Here is a 20,198-nt window from a genome sequence, read left to right on the forward strand (position 1 = left end):
TGAGTTATTGTAGGAGTCAGAGGTGGGTTTTTGAAATGCTACACTGACTTTTCTTCACATGGACTTGATAGTGTATTCCTAATTCTGAGCATAGGCTTTATATTTGTTTTTAGAGCCGTAGCTAATTTTGTTAGGGTATTTTTTGATTTACTGAATTAGGAGAAATATTTGATTCCAGTTCTGCTGTGCTTTGAGGAAGTGGGGGAGTTAACTAAAGTTTGTGTTTCGGACCATCTGTAAAATGGAGGAGTTGAAATTAGCTTCCTTCTCTCTTTAAAAATTATATAATTTTGATAATTTTATATAATTTTGACAATTTATTTCATGATAAAAATAACCAGATAACTTAATTTTTTTTTCTTTACAGTATAATTACCAGAATCCCTGGAATTATGGACAGTATTATCCTCCCCCTCCAACCTGATGGAAGAGTTTTTTTTATTTCATAATTGGTATTTTTTGGGGTGTGGGAAAATACTTTTTTTTAAAAATGAGGGGTATAAACAAAACATAATTTGATAACTTGTCTTCCCTGTTCATATGTAACATGATTTACTTAGTAATTGGGACAATATTTCACTAATTTTTGCATTAAGTGGTCTAGAATTCTCAACACATTTGAAACCCGGTCTAGTAGCCTTAAAGGAGAAAAAAAACTGAACCAAAAATCATGTCAGTATAGCAAGTAATTCTGAATGATTTCAGACTTTGAACCTAAAAAGGGTTGTGTCCAGGCCATGTTCCAGTGCATCTACTTATAGAAATACAAAGATCTAATCCTGAAATGGATTTTCAGAAGTTATAAAATGTAATAATATTTGCATCCCTTTCAAAATGAAAATCATTAAAAATACGGTGTTTCAGATAGACTTTTGTATGTAGAATGTTCATGTATAACGTGTGAGCAGACTTTTTTGATCAAACTGATCATTTTCATTTTCGTAATAAAACAAGGACTTCTGTAACAGTTGCATATGAATCGGTTTTTTAAAAAACATTTTAGAAATTAAACTTGTGCCAATTAAAGCAGGCAACAAGCTGGGTGAGACATTTTCCTATTCTTTATTAATTTTACTTAAAATGCCAAAAAAAACTCTGCTCCTTGCATAATCTTTATTGTATACAGGTCCAGGGAAGGTTTGCCTTGCTCATACTAAGAGAAGGATTTAAAACTATATCCCCAACTCTTTAGCCACCTGGCTAAGCACTCAAAATCTTTCAATATTTACAACCAGCAAGGAAAGCTGTACCCACAATATAATTACAGATGCAGTGATGTTTTTAAGGGAGAGAACCTAATCTGTATCCAGTTTGCTGAAAACTTTGATTACCTTTATGAATAGCTAACATGAGGCATCGTAATAGGCAAATTTCTTAGTTATGATTATCCTTTAAAAACTTAAAAAAAAAAAAAAACCCACACCTGTTTTTAAAGGATTTAAAGTGTTTAATCTGGTTTAAGTCACAAGATTAAATTATGAGTGAGGAAATACTTAAAACATACACGGGGCTAGGTGGTGTAGTGTGCCGGCACTGGAGTCAGAAGGACCAAAATCTGGCCTTAATACACACCAAAAAAACTAGCCATGTGACCCTTGGGTAAGTCACTTCTCCCTCAAAAAAAGACCCCAACAAAACAAAAAAACCATACACCAGAAGGTATCTTGCATGCAGCCCCAAAAAATTCAGTGAGCCATCACAGTTATTTGTATTCAGGGTTTTATACATGGTTATTAAATAATAGAAAACTCAACCCCCCAATCAGTCTTGTACAAATAGCCTCAACACGCTCAACTTGAGGGATTTAATCTGTTTTCTCCACCCCCAAGAATAAAAGTCAGTTTGATTCTTCAAGTACAAGTACAAGGCCACAGGTAGTTCAGTCAGTAAAACATTTATCACTTCAATCAATGTCCACTAATTCCACTTCAAAATAGAGTTTTGCATTGGGTGGAATTCTGTTTGAAAAGTCAAGGTAAATAAATCAAGACATTTATTTTCATCACAATAGTACAAAGCCAAAAAAATGATCTGATTTTATTCTCTGTTGTATATAAATCAGAAGAGCTACTGTGGACTATCTGAAAATGCTACAGATTTTTTGGGATATATATTACCTAATACTTAAGACTTCTCTTCTAAGTGAAGTGGTGAAGTTTTTCACCCAAGGAAAAGAGGCCCCTGGAGTATCTTGAATCATAATTGCCTCTGTCCATGGTAGAACTGTCAAATTATATGTGTGGTAGGCTAAAGCACTGCATGCTGGTAATCCTAAATACTTTCTCCCATATTCCAGGGTAGGCTTAATAAACCTTTTTTATTAAAATCTTTTTTCCCTTTCCTACTCCAAGTGAGTAAAAGGAGAAAAGTACTTAGTTTTACAAAATGTAATATGAGTTAGTGCTCGAAAGGATAGGTGATATGGCATTCCTTTCTAGCTAGCAAACTCCTGCTTCAAAAAGTAACTATTACTAAAGAGATATCCTACTGCACCAAGTAGGAGGTTGAATTTCTCTTCTCTATTTGAAAGGAAAAAGGATACTTTGCATCAGGCTGTCCTTTCTTGCCATAAGCCCATTCAGGTTCAATCTCTAGGTGAGCTTTTTCTCCTTTACTCATTGTTAAGAGTGCTTCATCCCACTAAAAGTGAAAACAAAGAAAACATGACAAACTTAAAAAAAAAATCTTAGGTAGAAACTAGATAGAAATAATGATTTTTCTAAACAAGGGGAGTAGACATAGATCTAGGTGGTTACTATGTCTTGTGAGAAACATTAAGCCTCTTTTTTTTACCAAGGGCTTATTTTTATAACAGACTTTTTGGTCTAAACACTTGTTTACTACACTACATTAACCTTCCTTTATAGAAACACAAGGTTTTTAAAATATTAAGTCCTCCCCACCCTGTTCCCCATTCTGGTTCTTAAAGTGATTTATGAGGGGGAAAAATAAGTTATAATATGCAAAAGCTTACAAGGCACACAGAATCAATTCTCAGTCTAAATGTGGCTATGATATTACTATCTCAAACACTATAATCTCAAAATACAGCAAGCAGTATGCTTGGAAGAAAGGGGAAAATCTGTAATATGTAGAAGGAAGGGCCTTAAAGGGCAGCAGAAATGTAAGATAAGTAAACGTAAGTAAGCCCATCTTACTTTAGCCATACCTATCATTTTTAAGTTGTATAGTTTACAAAACTTATCCTGGACACTCGTAATCAATCAAGAAGTTTATTAAGCACTTGTTTACTTACATGTCAGACCCTGTGATAGGGATACAAATATAAGGAATGAAAAATCCCAAATGTTATTCATTAAAACGAACATCTATAGTAGCTGATTTTGATGAAAAATTCTGTACTTAAGTTTCCATATTACTAGTTGAAGACCTGACTGAACAGAACTTGAAAGTTACGTTACATGCCTCACGCAATATAAGATGGTATATACTTCAATGAAATCCCATTGTTGAGCTTGTATTTGAAGGATAAGAGACAGAAAAGAGATTGCAGAAAATCTCAAGTAGCAAAAATTGAGACCTGTCCCTATGCATCAACGTGGCAAACTATCACTTGATTCTTTTCTACAGTTAGAGCATTAAGGGAGGTCGTCCAACCCCCCTCATTATACAGATGAAGTAAAAATTAAAATCCATGTCTTCCTGGCTCTAACTTGAGGCACTGTCCACAACTCTGCTGTCTACTGGGAAGCTACATAAAAGAGAGGCAGTTACTAAGTTAAAGGCCCAAATAATATTTATAGGGAATCATTCCCAAATTATTCAGGTATATAAAACTTTGAAAATTTACAAAAAAAAAAAAAAAGCAAAATCCAAATTCATTGCCTTACTAAGTTAAATGACACCAAATTCCTGTTCACTTTTTGGGCATCCGAAGAGTACATCTAAGGAAAGAATGATGCCAAATTAAGTGCAAGGATGGCATCTTATATCTTTGATATAAGCACAATACCTTCTATGGGACAGCACTGCAAGTATATGTTGAAATTACTTACTCCTCTGATAACTTTACCCACTCCAACTTTAAAACTTAGAGGCTTAGCATTCTTTTTCTTCTTTGCACCTGTAAAACAATTTTTAAGATATGATCTATTTTTTTGAGAACTTGATTTTTTTATTTAAACAGTAGACCAATTACATTCTTGCTGATGTCGTGATGCAGGCTTTTTGGTAGTGTAAAAGCCAAAAAATCAGATGACTCAGAATTCTGTATTATGTTTTAAATATTCAAGCTTAACGAAGCTTTATTTGTTTTTGTTTGTTCTATTAGGCTTAGTCAAAGTATTTCAGGCCCTAAAATGCTGCATCATTAGGATTCTCATTTCTATTCAGATTTTGAATTAACCTATCTATATCAGCCATGTTGAAGGCACAGTGCTATCAACAGCCTATAGTCAGTCAGTGAAAAGGAGACTTGTTAATAAGACATCTTTTGTTTATATATTGTTTTATGGTTACAAAGCATTTTCATGTAATTTAATTTTCAGAATAGTTTGTACAGAAGTGCTGGTGTTTTTATCCCCATTTTACAAATGAGGGAACAGACTCAAGAGGTCAGCTCTTGCACAGACTAGAAATCAAGGTTTCTTGACTACAAGTTCAGTGTAGTTTGAAGTAAACTGATGGTTCCCAACCTGTGGGCCAGGCAAGGACCCTTTTTTGGGGGGGGGGGGGGGGGGAGGTGAGAATGAAATTAAGGCCAGAAGAGAATGGAATAGCAAAATTATTACAGGGGTCTTCAGATCCACATATGTACTGAGCATTGTCATTTTTTAAAAAAAACTTTAGTATATAAAAATGCAGCATGGCTCATCTATGTTATTACCAATTTAAAAATGTATATAGATACTGTTATGATTACTAAAAGTCATTAAAAGTTTTTAATTCATAATAACTTTTTGTCATTATGCTTTTTCTTAATGAATGGGTAGTAATACTACAAGGTGGGGATGGCATCATCCATGAAATGTGTTGATATGAAAACAATCCGCACCAGAATCTTCTTGCACCTGGATTCTAGGTTAAAAAAACAGACTCTTGAAAGTAGATAATAAAAAGTCAGTGGCTACTCCCTGATATCTCCCCATCACAGTATGTATTTCAAGTAAACCAAATCCCAGCAAGACTTACTAGTTTGAATATTAGTATCAAAAACAGTTCCATCCTGTAATGTTCCTGTGTACCAGCAATGAACAATGTCTCCTTTTTTGGGAAAGTTAGTCTTATCTCCCTTCTTAAGAATAGATTTTGTATATTTTGGTGGACCCTAAATAAAAGATAGAAACACAGAGAATTGGCACCAATTTAGCCTCTTTTTAAAAAATTCCCATAGAAATTTCTCAATATTTAAATATATCTAAATCAACTCTAAAAAAGCCAAAGAAATCAAAATGTTGCCAAGTTAGACTATCATTAACTGATACTATAGTAGATACTTTCCAGTAGAAACTGGACAGGACCACATTCATATCATGTCATATCTAAAATCTGAAGGTTGTACAAAACCACCAGTGTTGAGAATACTTTGAATTTTACTTATTTATAATTCCCAATTATAAGTATATGTGTAGGGTAATGACTTCCAATATTTTTTTTGCATGAATATACAGATCAATATTTTTTTTTTTAAGCAATCAGGGTTAAGTAACTTGCTCAAGGTTACACGGCCAGTTATTTCTGGGTGTGGTGCTGAGTGTCTGAGCCCGGGATTCGATCTCCAGGTCGTCCCAACACTGGAGCTGATGCTCTTACTCGCTGAGCCACCTGGCCGCCCCTAAGCAATTGGGGTTAAGTAACTTGCTCAAGGTTACACGGCCAGGTGTTTCTGGGTGAGTGCTAAGTGTCTGAGCCCGGGATTCGATCTCCAGGTCTTCTCAACACTGGAGCCGGTGCTCTTACTTGCTGTGCTACCTGGCCGCCCCTTACAGATCAATTTTTGAATGATTAAAAGTAGCCCAACAATACCTTTTTCAAGTCAGATGTACTAGAGTTATTTAATTTCTGAAGTGTCTTTTTGTATAACAGAAGAACATTAAAAATTTGTGTCCATAATTTCAGAGTTGATTTGGTTTCATAAATATTACTACATAGCTGAGAACTCGACCTGTCAATACAATTAATTTCAAACATTTATTATATGTCTACTAAGTTGCAAGGCATTGGAGTTACAAATTTAAAGCAGAAGAAATCCAAGCCTAGAAAATAGAACTGAAAACTCCCTCAAATGAAGTATGAAAAATGACAGTAATAGTTATGTGATGAGGTACAATTGTGCTTGCTATAACTCAAAAGATGTTAAATTTAATCCATCTATCCCAAAATGATTACTGAAACTCTCAACAGTTCTTAACATGACAGTGAATCAAACAATAGATAATAATCCATTAGTTTTAATAATATTTCACACAAATTATATACCTTTTAAGCTTTTGATCCTGAAAATTTATCCATAAATCACATTTTTATTTTAGTCACATGATTTATAATCAATTTTTTGCAAATAAACTTAGCTTATATCAGATAATCTCATAATTTGCTTTTTGTATAAAAAAATGTTCTCTATATTTTACTTCCTTAAAATGAAGTTGATACCAAATTTCAAACATTAAAAACTGCTTATCCTCAAAATACCAAAGTATAAACATCCTAGGATTGGGATAGTGCCTTAATCATCTTTGTGTTTCCTCCTACACTAAGCATGGTAAACTTGATAAATTTAAACTCAAAATTACTGTTACTTTCTATATTTTCACTTTCTTCATTTCTCTTGTAGACCCCTCCTTCAATTCTGTTTCCTCCCTCAAAACACAACTAGTATGGAAATATGCACCACATAACTGCACACACTACCCATATCAAACTGCCCTACTGTCCCAGGGAGAAAGAAAATCTGGAACTCAAAATGAATGTTAAAAACTGTCCCCACATGCAACTGGGAAAAACAAAATGCTTTAAAAGAAAAAAAAAAGACCTCCATGATACTTTTTCTACTATGCACCTACTGTGTGCCAGCCAAAGACAGTCCTTATACTCAAGCTTACTGCTGCTTTCTTTTTGACAAGTTGGGGTATAAAGTACTGTTCTACACGTTTGTAAATAAAAGATTTTTAGCAACATTTCCAAGAGCAGAGTCTTTCAAAAAGGAGTATTTTCTAAAGAGAAATTTTAAAAATTTAAAATGTAAAAATATTTAAAAAATTTACTTGTAAATTATAACACACTAGTTGTTGATTCTGTTAATGTGTCTCTCAAATCCATCATCACTCACATAACCATCATTAGTTCAGGGCCTCACTTTTGCAATAGCTTCCTGAGTCATCTTTCCTTACAAAAATTCATCTTCTACATAGTTGCTAAAATGCTCTTTGTCCTATGAAACAGTCTGACCATGTCTCTCCCCTATAAGGTCCTTCACAGCCTTACATCTTTATGACCAGCACCATGCCGGGCACACAGCACTGAAGTGACTGGTGACTGTACAAATGATCTAGAAGGCCTAAGATTAATAAAACGATATCCAAAACTTACGCTGCTACACATTTCAAAAGGCCTTCAGTTCTGCAGGGACACTGAATTAAGTGTTCAAAATGCAGATGCTTTTATGAATAATGAACCTATTTGTATCACAGAAAAGCTTCTCTTCTGGAGCTACAGATTACCATGACATCCTTTAGTTCATCCTTACTGATAATCCTAGAATCGTAGCCTCAAAATGTATAAAATTAAAGCTAATAGTGTATTCTGGACATTATACTGGTGAAGGGCTGCTTGGTCGATCTTCCCATATTATAAAAAATAATGGTTATGAAATTTTTAATCCCCAGCATTTTACACTAAATAATTTTAATCTTTTGTTAAGTCATTTTTCAGTCACGTCAGACTCTGTGCCTCCATTCTGGGGGTTTTCTTGGCAGAGATGCTGCAGTGGTTTGCCATTTCCTTCTCTAGCTCATTTTACAGCTGAGGAAACTGAGACAAACAGAGTTAAGTGACTTGCCCAGAGTCATACAACTAAAAACTGAGGTCACATCTGAACTTCAGGCCCATCACTCTATCCACTGCATTGTCTAGGTGCCCCAATTTTAATCTTTAATACTTAGCAAAATAACAGACCACTTATCAAAGCTAGCTTACATGAGCGAGACTACTGAATTGACGTGTTGTGACAATACATAAAAAGAATTCCAAGATAAGAAAACAATTCTTTTTAAAGGAGTTTGTTTTCTTAGAGAAAAAGAATCCTAATAAACCATAAAAATAAATTACTTCAAAAGTAATGTTAGGGGGTGGCTAGGTGGCGCAGTTGAATAGAGCACTGGCCTTGGAGTCAGGAGGACCTCCGTTTAAATCTGGTCTCAGACACTTGGCACTTGCTAGCAGTGCAACCGTGGGCAGGTCGCTTGACCCCAGTCGCCCTGCCTTCCCCCCTCCAAAAAGAAAAAAAAGTAATGTTAAAAATCTGTAGGTTTCTTTTTTTAATAAAACTGCTTTATAATGGGAGAATGAATTAGAATTCTGATTCATAAACAGGAATCAGATTTGAAATGCTAACTACTCATTACTTTACTGGGCTTTCTGGTCACAGAAAAAAATCATTTAATCTATTTAACCCACAGCAAAGGCATACATTAAAGCAAGTATCCAGTAACAACCCATGATAGGATGGGGTGGAAGAACTTCAAATTTTGGGACTGACCTAGAATATGGAGTTTACTTCCTGGTGAACACTGTGGAATCATCTTAAAATCCACTCTGGAATTAAGTCAAAATGCTATGAGTGGCCCTGAAACTTAACAGTTTCTAAGGACTTCTTCAGAATTATATATAATAATCCACATGGTGGCCAGGTAACAGTTGCAGAATTGGTCCTTAATTAGGCTGTGCTAATGGTATTGTAAGTATAGCAATCTTATTATCATGGGTTAATTACTCCAATGTTCTATGTTTTTAAATTCCCTGCAGTAAGAGTGACTCCAAAGAAAGTGGAAAAGGACCTATATGTACATATATATTAATAATAACTTCTTTTTTTCAAATGGATCTGGAAACTAAAGGGGTGGCCATCAATTGTAGAACGGCCAAACAAATTAAAGCAGGAACATAATGGAATGCTATTTTGCCTTAATGACAAAAGAGATGGTTTCAGAGAAACCTGGGAAGACTTGTATAAATTGATAGAGTGAAGTGAGCAGAGCCAGAAGAATAATTTGTATAACACTGTAAAGACAATTTTGCTAGATTTAAGAACTTTGACCAGTAAACAATCATATTGATCATTTATACCATACACCAGGGGTGGGGAACCTGGGGCCATGTGGCCTTCTAGGTCTTCTGCGTGTGGTCTTCTGACTGGGTCCAAGTTTTACAGAACAAATCCTTTTATTAAGGGGATGTGAAGTTTGATTCAGTCAGCACGGCACATGTTCTACACCCTTGCTATACACCTATAGATTGAGAGATGATGGATTCAAGAAGCTGAATAAGAGAGAAGTGGGAAGGAGGCAGGGCTATGTGTGTTTGGGGAACAGTAAATAAATGGATTAGCTTTCTTAGAGCAGGGGAATACTGGGAAATAAGATCAGAAGAGTAGGCTGAATCCTTTTTTTTTTTTTAAGATGTCCTGGTTGGTAGGCAAGGATGTTGGATTTTATCCAACAGGCTATGACAGCCACTGAAGCTTGTTTGATGTGTGTAAAAGAATGCTTCAGGAAGATTATGCAGGCAATGATACAAAGCACCAAAAGGAAAGAAAAGAGAAGACCAGAAGGCAAGGAGAATATTTAGGAGACTGTTCAGGTATGAGGTATGATCTTACATTACACTGGTGACAGCAGGAATGGACAGGAAGGAACTGATTCAAGAGACATTAGTAACAAAGAATTGATAGAGGCAGCATGGTAGAATGAATTAAGTGCTAGACTTGGAGGCAGGAAGATCCAGAATTTATATTCTGCCTCCCCCTATCTCCTACCAGTCCCTCTTGTCTCAATAAGTACTAATTAAACAATTATTATGTGGCAAGGTATTCAAAGATAAAAATGTCCCTGCCTTCAAGAAGCCTACATTCTATTATGAAGACATTTTACATAAACCCAAGATAAATTTATAAACACACATGTATAACATAAACATGTATCTATGCATAAAAGTACAAGGTCATTTGAGGGCAAGGAAAATCAAGAAAAGCTTCATGTAGTAACTGATGCTCAAGGAAGTAAGGAATTCTAGGAGAGGAAGGTAAGAAAAATGTATTCAAAGGCACAGAGATGAGCTGGGGTAAACTGAGGAACAGCAAAAAGTAAACTTCTGAGGATAGCTTATGTAGACTGTAGGGCATGGGAAGGGGGATAACAGGTTGGAAAGGAAGACTGGGCCAGGTTGTGAAAGACTTTAAAAACTGAACAGAAGAATTCCCCTTTTGTCCTAGAGGCAACAGAAACACTGGAGTTTATTTCATAAGGAAGTAATGTGCATGAAACAGTGTTTTAGAAAGATTAATCCAGCATTGACACAGAAGATGAATTAGAAAAGGAAAAGCCTGGAAGGAGGCAAAGAACATACTTAAGATACTGCAATTGTCAAGGTTTGTCCTACGCTACAGTTGACATCAGGGACAGGATCTGAAATGTCAGCGATGAAAAGAGACAGTGCAGTACAGTGGATTTTACACTAAATTAGAGGCAAATCACACAACCACGAATTCGGGGTTTCATAACCTCCTGCCTGGACTATTACACAAGTCTTTATCCCCTACCTTTAGTGACAAAGTAAGCTCTGAAGACAGCTACCATTTTATTATTTCTAATTCTTTGTATCCTCAAGGTCTAGACCAACACCTTGCTTAATATAATAGTTATCTGAACTGAAACACTGGATATCACCCAATAAGAATATGTAATTTTAATATGATTATAAAAGGCTTCTGATTCTCCACTTGAATTAAGTGCTCAAGACTATGGGGACTGTAGGGACTCATTGGCTGAAATCCATATGAGGTGTCAGCATTGTAATCAAATCAGTAAAAAGACTGTCTTCTTGGGATGCCCATCAGTTAGGGAATGGCTGAACAAGTTGTGGTACATGAATGCAATGTAATAATACTATTGGGTTACAAGAAATGAACAGGCAGACTTAGGAAAAGGAGAGAGTTACCTCAACTTACGCTGAGTGAAGAGAGCAGAACCAGGAGAACAATGTGCACAGTGACAGCCACAATGTGAGACGACTGACTTTGATAGACTAAGTTCTTCTCAGCAGTGCAAGGGTCTAACAGACTCCAAAAGACTCAAGATGGAAAATGCTCTCCACATCCAGAGGAAGAACTATGGAGTCTGAATGCAGAGCAAAGCATCCTATTTGCTCTTTTTTTTTTTTTGAAGGGGGAAAGTAGAGCGATTGGGGTTAAGTGACTTGCCCCAGGTCACATGGCTAGTTTTTTGTGTTAAGTGTCTGAGGCTGGATTTGAACTCTGGTCCTCCTGACTCCAGGGCCAGTAGTGCTCTATTCACTGCACCACCTAGCCACCCCCTCTTTTTTTGTTCTGTAGTTTTGTTTTGTCTTTAATGTGGTTCTTCCCTTTGGTTCTAACACTTCTTTACAACATGATTAATGTAAAAATATGTTTAATATGAATGTATATGTAGAGCCTATATCAAATTGCATGCCATCTTGGGGAAGGGGAAAGGAAGAGAAGGGGAGAAAATTGAAAATTCAAAAGGTTATGGAAGTGAATGTTGAAAACTAAAAACAAATAAGTTAGAATCTTAAAAAAGTGAATGTCAAATTTTTTTTTTAGGGGCAGGTAGGTGGTTCAGTGAATAGAGCACCAGTCTGGAGTCAGGAGGACCCAAGTTCAAACCCAGCCTCAGTCACTTAACACTGACTAGCTCTGTGACCTGGGGCAAGTCACTTAACCCCAATTACCCTGCCTTTCCCTCTCCAAAACACACAAAAAAAAATCTATATGTAATTTGGAAATATTTAATGAAATAAAATTTTTTTAAAAAGGCCAGGTCAAAGACAGGTTGCAAAGAGTTTTAAATACTCAACAGAGGATTTTTCATTTTATCACAGAGGCAATAGGAAGCCACTGAAGCTTCAACAAAGGGGGCCAATCTGTGCTCTAGGAATATCAATTTGGCAGATGTATGAAGGATGAACAGGAGGAAAGAAAACCAATTAAGAAGTAACTGCAGAGTAGAGGACATGAAAGCCTGAATTAGGGTGGTGGTCTCATATACAAACACTATATATTAAAAAAAAAAAAAAAATATATATATATATATACACACATAAAACATACACATACATGTAAAGATGTTGCAGAAGTAAAATTAACAACATTTAGCAATTAATTAGATTCACCAAAATAGGTGGTGAATTTCCTGACAGAGATGATGGATTAAGATACAGATACAAGAAAAATGTTTTTGGACACAATCTATATGGAAATTTGTTTTGCTTGACTATGTCTGCTACAAAGTTTTGAGGGGTTTCTCCTCCCTGTGGAATGGGGAAGAAAAGAAATGCTTTATAATAAAAAAAATTTTTAAAGAGATAGAATGAAAAATCAAAGATGACTCCAAGGTTGTAGGTGACTTGAATTACAGTGATATCATGGAAGTCTTGAAAAATCCCTTTTCAAAGGGAAAAGGAGTTTTGTTTGGTCATGCTGTGTTTGATATGCCCATGAGGCACCAAGGTAGAGATATGGAACAGGAAATTTTGGTGATAGAGAACTGGCACTCAGAAGTGCAATGAGCTCAATAAGCAAATTTGGGAGTCTTTGTAGACAAGAAGATAACTGAACCCAAGGGAATGAACAAGATGACAAAAGGAAAGAGTAAGCACATTCATGTTAATGTGGGAAAACAAGGATGATAATCCAGCTATTCAAAGAACCAGGAGAGACCAAGGTCAGGAATACTACACCCCCATCTTGACATTCCCACTCCCTCCCCTCCCCCCCAAACTGTATATTTACATAGTATCAAATACTTCAAAGGTCAGGAAAGTCAAGTATTGAGAAAGTACCATTGGTAATTTTGGAAAAAGCAGTTATAGTTGAACAGTGGGGTCAAAAATCAAATTATAAGAGAATGAGATGTAAAATGGACAAAAAAGATAATTTTTACTGGATGTCAACCTTGGTCTGAAAGGTCCAAGGAGAAGTAAATACCTCAATCACTTATTTTAGTCCCAGAAGTTTAAGCAATAGGTTTAGGCTTCCAAGCATAGGAAAAGGGAGTTCCCAAAGATCTATTTCAATTTGCATAGAGAATCTTCAGGTTAGAAATTTGCCTGTTGGGCAAAGTCAAGATGGCAGAGTAAAAACAGGACCTCTGTACAGCTCCGGCTCCCACCACCTCCAATTCATGTAAAAGGGGACTCTACACAAACTTTGGAGCTACAGAACGCACAAAATGCCCCAGAGAAGCTAACCTCCTGCTGAGGACAGCCCGACAGGCCATCAGGAATCGGCCAGCACAGAACTCTGGGAGCCCAGCCCAGCCCCACTCCGAGGTTTTAGTCCCAGGGCGGGCCTGACCAACCACCTGCTGGAGGGACTCCCGATCACCAGCAGCTGTGGTGATCCAGAATTATCAACACACAGATGCTAAGGACAAAGTGAGAGGTCAGTGCAGTCTGGACTTTGGGACCCAGTAGCTGGGAGGGCGTTGGCCTCTTGCCCAGGGACGAGAAGCTGCTGAGGAGCTGCAGTGCAGTCTCTGCCATGTGGCAGCTTCAGCTCCTGGATTTCAGAGTGTAAGGGGACCAAGCGACCAGTCTGAGGGGTAACCGCTCTTCCTTTAACCTGCTTGGATCTGGATTGCAGTCTAGGGTGGAGGTCCTGGGGTGTGTGTCCAGCTTGCCAGAGCATGTGGAGGCTTCAGAGAGGGTACCCAATTAATACCTCTAGCAGCTGAGAAAACCCCAGTGTTTGGGATGAAAGCTCCCCTGTCTGGTGGCAGAGTCCTACTGTGGCAAAAAGCTCCAAGGGTCAAGTGACTAAGTGGCGATATGACCAGGCAAAGGAAGCAAACCAAGCAAAGCAATCCAACATTAGACTCCTATTTTGGGGATAAAAAGGATCAAAGCATGGAACAGGAGGAAGACAGTGAGTCACAACTCCTGCACCAAAACCTTTCAAGAAAAATACAAGCTGGTTACAAGCCATAGAGGACCTTAAGAAGCAGATAAGAGAAGTGGAGGAAAAACTGGGAAGAGAAATGAGAATGTTGCAAGAAAATTAAGAAATGAGAGTCAACAGCCTGACTGAGGAAAATCACACCTTAAAAAAAAAGACTAACTCAAATGGCAAAGGAGGCTCAAAAAGGCAATGATGAGAAGAATGCCTTAAAAAGCCAAATATGCCAGATGGAAAAAGAATCTCAAAAGCTCAATGAGGAGAATCATTCCTTCAGAATAAGATTGGAGCAAAGGGAAGCTAATGACTTTATGAGAAATCAAGATGCTGTTAAACAGATCCAAACAAATGAAAGAATAGAAGGCAATGTGAAATATCTCATGGGAAAAACCACTGACCTGGAAAATAGATCCAGGAGAGATCATTTAAAAATTATTGGACTACCTGAAAGCCATGATCAAAGGAAGAACCTAGAAATCATCCTCCAAGAAATTCTCAAGGAAAACTGCCCTGATGTTTTAGACCAAGAGGGCAAAATAGAGGTTGAAAGAATCCACCAATCACCCCCTGAAGAAGATCCCAAAAAGAAAACTCCTAGGAATATCATAGCCAGGTTTCGAAATTCCCAGATCAAGAAGAGAATATTATAAGCAGCCAGGAAAAATTTGAATATTGTGGAAACACAATCAGGATAACTCAGGATCTGGCAGCTTCTACACTGAGGGATCGCAGGGTTTGGAATGTGATATTCCAGAGGTCAAAGGAGCTGGGATTAAAACCAAGAGTTACCTACCCAGCAAAACTGAGTATCATGTTTCAGGGGAAAATAGGGTCATTCAGTGGAATAGAGGACTTTCAAGCATTCTTGATAAAAAAAACCAGAGTTGAATTGAAAATTTGACATTCGGATACAAGAAGCAAGACAAGCATGAGAAGGTAAACAGGGAAAAGAAATCATAAGGAACTTATCAATTTGGTTCAACTATTAACATTCCTACATGGAAAAACAATAATTGTAACTGATGAAACTTTTCTCAGTATGAATATAGTTGAAGGGAACAGAAATATATATGTCTGTATTGGAGGGTATACAGGCATATGAATATATATATGAATGTGTGTATATATGTTTACAGGTATACACAGATAGAAGGCACAGGACCAATTTAACAGGAAGGGATGATACTTAAAAGGTGAAATCAAGGGGTGGCTAGGTGGCGTAGTGAGTAGAGCGCCAGCCCTGGAGTCAGGAGGACCTGAGTTTGGTTCTGGCCTCAGACACTTAACACCCACACAAAAAAAAACTAGCCGTGTAACCTTGGGCAAGTTACTTAACCCCAATTGCCCTCCAAAAGGCAAAAAAAAAAAAAAAAGGTGAAATTGAGAGGTGAGAGAGGAATATGAGAGGAGATGGGGAGAGACAGAATGGGGTAAACTATCTCATATAGAAGAGGCAAGGGAAAATGGTTACAATGGAGGGGAAGAACAGGAAGGCAAAAGGGAATGGGTCAACATTATTCTCATTGAATTTGGCTCAGGGAGGGAATGAAATACACACTCAATAGGGTATCTCACCCTACAAGAGAGTAGGGGGGAAGGGGATGATGGAAGGGAGGACAGGCTGGGAGACAGGGAAGTTGGAAGCACCCACTTTTGAAAAGGAATGGGATCAAGTAGAGAGAGAATAGAACAAGTGGGAGGTGGGATGGGAGGGAGGGAAATATAGTCAGTGTTTTATAATATATCTACCATGGTAATGTTTTGCATTAGCTACACATGTACAACCTATACTGAATTGCTCATCTTCCCAGTAAGGGTGGGTGACAAGGGAGGAAGGGAATGAATCTGGAATTCAAAGTTTTAAAATCAAATGTTAAAAAAAAATACATATATATATATACTATTATTAATACTATTTTACATGTAATTGGGAAATAAGTTATACAGGCACTTGAGCATAGAGATCCACCATGCCCTACTGGAAAAGTCGAAGGGGGTATGGGAGAAGATATGGGAAAGAGCAGATTGGAGGAGGGGATATCCTGTGGGACTGCTATTTTGGGGTGGTGGGTATGAGAAAAATGGGGAGAAAATGTGTAACTCAAAATCTGGCGGAAATAAATGATATAATCAGAAGTTAATAAAGCATTTGAAAAATGAAAAAAAAAAAAGAAAAAAAGAAATTTGCCTGTTAAGTTTAGAAAATCTTGGGTGAGAATTGGAAATAAAAGACCAATCCAAGATTAGCTCTCCTGATTTCATTAAGTAATAATATCATTAAAATTTGTACATAAAAGCAAAAATAAAGTTGCAAAACATTTTATGACACTTTGCAGACCTCATCCAAAGTCCCTTCAGGCTTAACTTCTTTGGATTTCTCTTCATCAAGCTTCACAGTTTTCACTTGCTCTGTCACTTTGGCAACAGTCTCAGTACCTTTGAAACGCTGTAATAAAAATTCCTTACATGTTAACATATTAAAGTCAAGTTCTTTTCATGAACACTACCCCTGAGGAAGTCTGGCTATCCTTTGCCAAATGAAAAACTGTGACATGAATATATAGAATTTAACATAATTGGCCCAAGGAATATAACACATAAAAATAAATTATTCTGAAAATTTTTACTATATAAATCATGAACTAATTCTCCAAAATAACACTTGAAATAAGAACCAAAAAACAACCACATGCATATATCCCTGCGTCAGTAGGACAGAGGCAGGCAAACCCTATATAGTGCTGCCGGTGCCAGTAGCTTTGCAGTAACACCACTGCAGTGCTCCACCGTAGCATTGTTTTGTCAATTCATCTTTGGATCATTCCTGTAGACCTGTGATATTATTGTACCCAAAATCACATTTTTATAAAACAAACCGATGATGATTAAGCATCAATCAATAAGCATTTATCAGTCTACTATGTATCAGCCCCTGTGGAGGGCAGTAGTACAAAGACATAAACAATTCCAGCCCTCAAAGAATATTTATTCTTGGGGGTGAGGACTGGGGTGCAGGTTGAAGGGGGTGAAGATATGCCTATGCTACTCATTTGGTCACAAAAAAAAGGAATCCTTTCTGTTAAAGCTGCATATTCTACAATGAACAATTAGAAGGATACTTTCTGAGATTTTGTAGCCACCAGAATCTGAATGTACAGCATTAAACAGACTCAATAAAATGGAGATTCTTAACCTTTTCTGTGTCATGGATGCCTCTGTTGACAGACCCCTTGTAAGAATAATGGCTTTTAAATGTAAACAAAACAGAGAGCATTACAAGGGAAACTAACTATATGAAAACATTTACTTTTAAAAAACAGACAAGGTTAAGAACCTTTGCATCAAAAGGAAGAGTGTTGATTTTACCAAGGCATTTTTTGGTTTCACGATGAAGGAACTTCTGTCTACCAGTATAATATGCCCCTGATCTGTTGAGTGGTAACAATAGCTAATATTTATGTAAGAGCTTGATGTTAAAGTGTTACCCACTCCATCCTACCCCCAGAGGCTCAGAGATGAAGCTTCATTCAGCCAGTATAGAGACAGGATGCCAATGCATGCCCTTGAGAGTATGTACCCTGTATATTATATATACCTACTATGCTACATATCTCGTCTATATACCTGAGAGTATATACATTATATGACCCCCTTCCGGTGAGACTCAGCTGCAGAAAGCTGCTGCTTCAGTAATCTGATAGTCACGCCTTGTGTCCCATTTCACACCCATCATCTCCAGACTCATTGACCATAAAGCCCAGGCCTCGTCGTCTAGCATGTGCAGCTGTCACCCATCTGCGCGTCTCGCCCAGTCAGCAGGTGCCACAGGGACTGACAGCCACACCTACACCCCTGCACAGCTCGGCAATCGCGGCTCCGACGCATCTGCTCGCACGCCCACGGAAGCTCGCCCCAAAGAACGCGAGGCCGGAGATGGTCATCTGAACGCAGAGGGTGGAGACACTCACCTGGCTCTCAAAAAGGTGGTTGTAGGCTGTGACTAGGTGGTCCTTGTTCGCCGTCTTGGCCACGTTCTTTATGTTTCCCAGTAGCTTATGTTCTGCAAGAAACTATTGGGAGCAAAGGCCCCCGTCACGGGGTGGCCTCCACGAAGTGCCGGCCTCTGGGAACCCCCAGCTCCCCTCGCCCCCTCCCCGTCCCAAGTGACTTGCTCTAAGGCTGCTGTGCCCCCCCCCCCCCCCACGAGAAGGCCAGCTCGGGGGCCTGACGGGCACAGAAGGACGACAGGAGAGCTCTTTTTTCTCTTGTGTTTATCACAATGTGAGTTTTCAATGTTATTATTACGTGGGGAGGGCCTTAGGGTCGAGTGACTCAGGCCCCACCGCCCGCAGGGGCCGTGTTCCGGGCACCGGGCCGCGCGCCTGCCCCGGCCTGGGGAGCCACCGAGGCAGAAGGGTCGCCGCGCCGGCGCCGGTGCCGGCTTTGCGGATTAATGCCTGATGCGTCCGCTAACTCGGGAACTGGCTACCGTGGGGGCGCGGCGGTGTAACCGCCTCACAGCGGAGGCCCGCGCGGACCCCGAGGCGCCCCGCTCCGTCTGTGTCCGAACTCGGCCGGGAGCCCCGAGGGGCGCCGCGCGCGGCTCATCGTCTGCGCAAGCCGGGGTCTGGCCTCCGACAAGCTTCCGCCCGGTGCCCCCCGGCGCCACCCGGACTGGCCTCGAGAGGTCGCGCGGGCCTGGAGGGACGGGCCCCGGGCCCGGGAGAGAGAGCGCCGGCCCCTCCGCGCATGAACACTTCAGGGAAGGAGCTTCCTCGGGTGTGACGGAAGGGAAACGGGGCTACACCAAAAGAATCTAAAATGGGGGAGCACGGGCCAGGACCACGGGAACAGGCGGCGGGGAAGGAGGGAAGGACGCCGGGCTCCCACAACACCCCCGGCTCTCCTCCCCGCCTCCCCCTCCCGCTCGCTGGACTGGGTCTCCGGGCTCTCCTTCCCCATCTCCCTCCAGCCCGAGGAGGCGGGACTTCTTCCCGGGGCTCGAGATTAAGAAGCGAGGTTCTACTTCCGGTAAAGGAGGGGCGGCTTCCCCCGCGGCCTACCCACCCCCACGAGGCTGAGTACGTGAGGCAAGAGGCGGGAGACAGAATGTTGTGGGGGGGGGGGAAGGGTTGCCCCCTCAACTACCACAGCCCGGTGCCTTCCCTGCCCTGAGGTACCGAATCCGAGCCGTTGTCCTGCAGAAACTTGATGATGTCCTTCTTGGGGAGCGCCTCGCTGCTCAGCTGCTCCGCACTCCACACCCGCTGAGGTGCAGCAGCCGCCATCTTCCCCCTACCACCTCTGCACGACTGAGCCCGCCCGCCCCCTCCCATTCCTGAGAGAGGCGGGCCGAAGGTTCGGGATCGGTGAATCATAGGCGGGGATTCCCGCGAGGACCTGGAACAGGATTGGCCAGATTTTCAGTGACGTAGGACTCTCCTGAGAAGGCTCTCCTTTTTTGGTTTAGGGGGCGGGACCTAAGCCTTCCCGGTTTCCTTCCTCTTTCTCTCTAAGCTGGTATTTACTGAAGCCCCTGGAGCTCCGGGGGAAGGTCTTGGCTGCGTCCTGTTGCCTAAATGATCAGTTTTCAAAATGAAGCTGGAGCTTAGACGCGGCGGGATGTTCGACTTACAACCGCAAGGCCGCAAGACACCCGAAGTATTATCTTCGTGAAGTTACAGAACTCAGAAAAGGACTGAGATTGGTTTTTGCTGAACTATTTTTTAAGTTTTTTTTTTGTTGCAAGAGAAGAACTCTGAATATTTGTTACCATAAGTTTCCCCCTACCCTCAGTGGTGAGAAAAAGGGAAGAAGAAAATAAAGGCTTGTTAATGAAACATTTTTCTCTTTAAAACAAAGATTACGGAGTGATATATTAAGAAATGAGGTTAAAAAAAGTTGCGAGATTGTTTTTAAAAGAAACTGGCACTTGATGTTAATGGAGGTCCCAGTAAAAGATTAATGATTGATCCGTGATCAATAATCAGTATTGTATTAATGATTGATCAGTGATCAAGAATCAGTATTG

The 20,198-nt window shown here is 39.5% G+C and overlaps 2 protein-coding genes across 7 annotated transcripts in view; one reads left to right on the forward strand and one right to left on the reverse strand.

The window, feature by feature from the left end:
* The window catches only part of PRPF39 (pre-mRNA processing factor 39), a 53,006-nt gene extending 50,317 nt beyond the window's left edge, over positions 1-2,689 (forward strand). For all 5 annotated transcript variants that reach the window (XM_069091772.1, XM_069091771.1, XM_069091770.1 and 2 more), the window contains one exon: positions 368-2,689. In XM_069091772.1, the coding sequence (XP_068947873.1) occupies positions 368-424 (57 nt within the window). In that variant the 3' untranslated portion in view covers positions 425-2,689. The remainder of the gene's footprint in view (positions 1-367) is intronic.
* On the reverse strand, positions 1,427-19,516 carry FKBP3 (FKBP prolyl isomerase 3). Of its 2 annotated transcripts, XM_069091776.1 has the most exons (7): positions 19,348-19,515; positions 18,136-18,237; positions 16,506-16,613; positions 5,152-5,287; positions 4,017-4,084; positions 2,543-2,640; positions 1,427-1,958 (listed from the first exon to the last, which is right to left on the reverse strand). In XM_069091776.1, the coding sequence occupies exons 1-7, from the start codon at positions 19,501-19,503 to the stop codon at positions 1,904-1,906; spliced, it is 723 nt and encodes a 240-aa protein (XP_068947877.1). In that variant the 5' UTR covers positions 19,504-19,515; the 3' UTR covers positions 1,427-1,903. The 2 variants fall into 2 exon arrangements, with proteins under 2 accessions (XP_068947877.1, XP_068947878.1); XM_069091777.1 differs by lacking the exon at positions 16,506-16,613 and having other exon boundaries at positions 19,348-19,516.
* Between the last annotated feature and the right edge of the window lie 682 nt (positions 19,517-20,198).

The sequence above is a fragment of the Petaurus breviceps genome, unplaced genomic scaffold (genome assembly GCF_028583685.1).
Source record: "Petaurus breviceps papuanus isolate PSGF00001 unplaced genomic scaffold, PetGlider_PUasm1.0 189, whole genome shotgun sequence".
Lineage (NCBI taxonomy): Eukaryota > Metazoa > Chordata > Mammalia > Diprotodontia > Petauridae > Petaurus > Petaurus breviceps.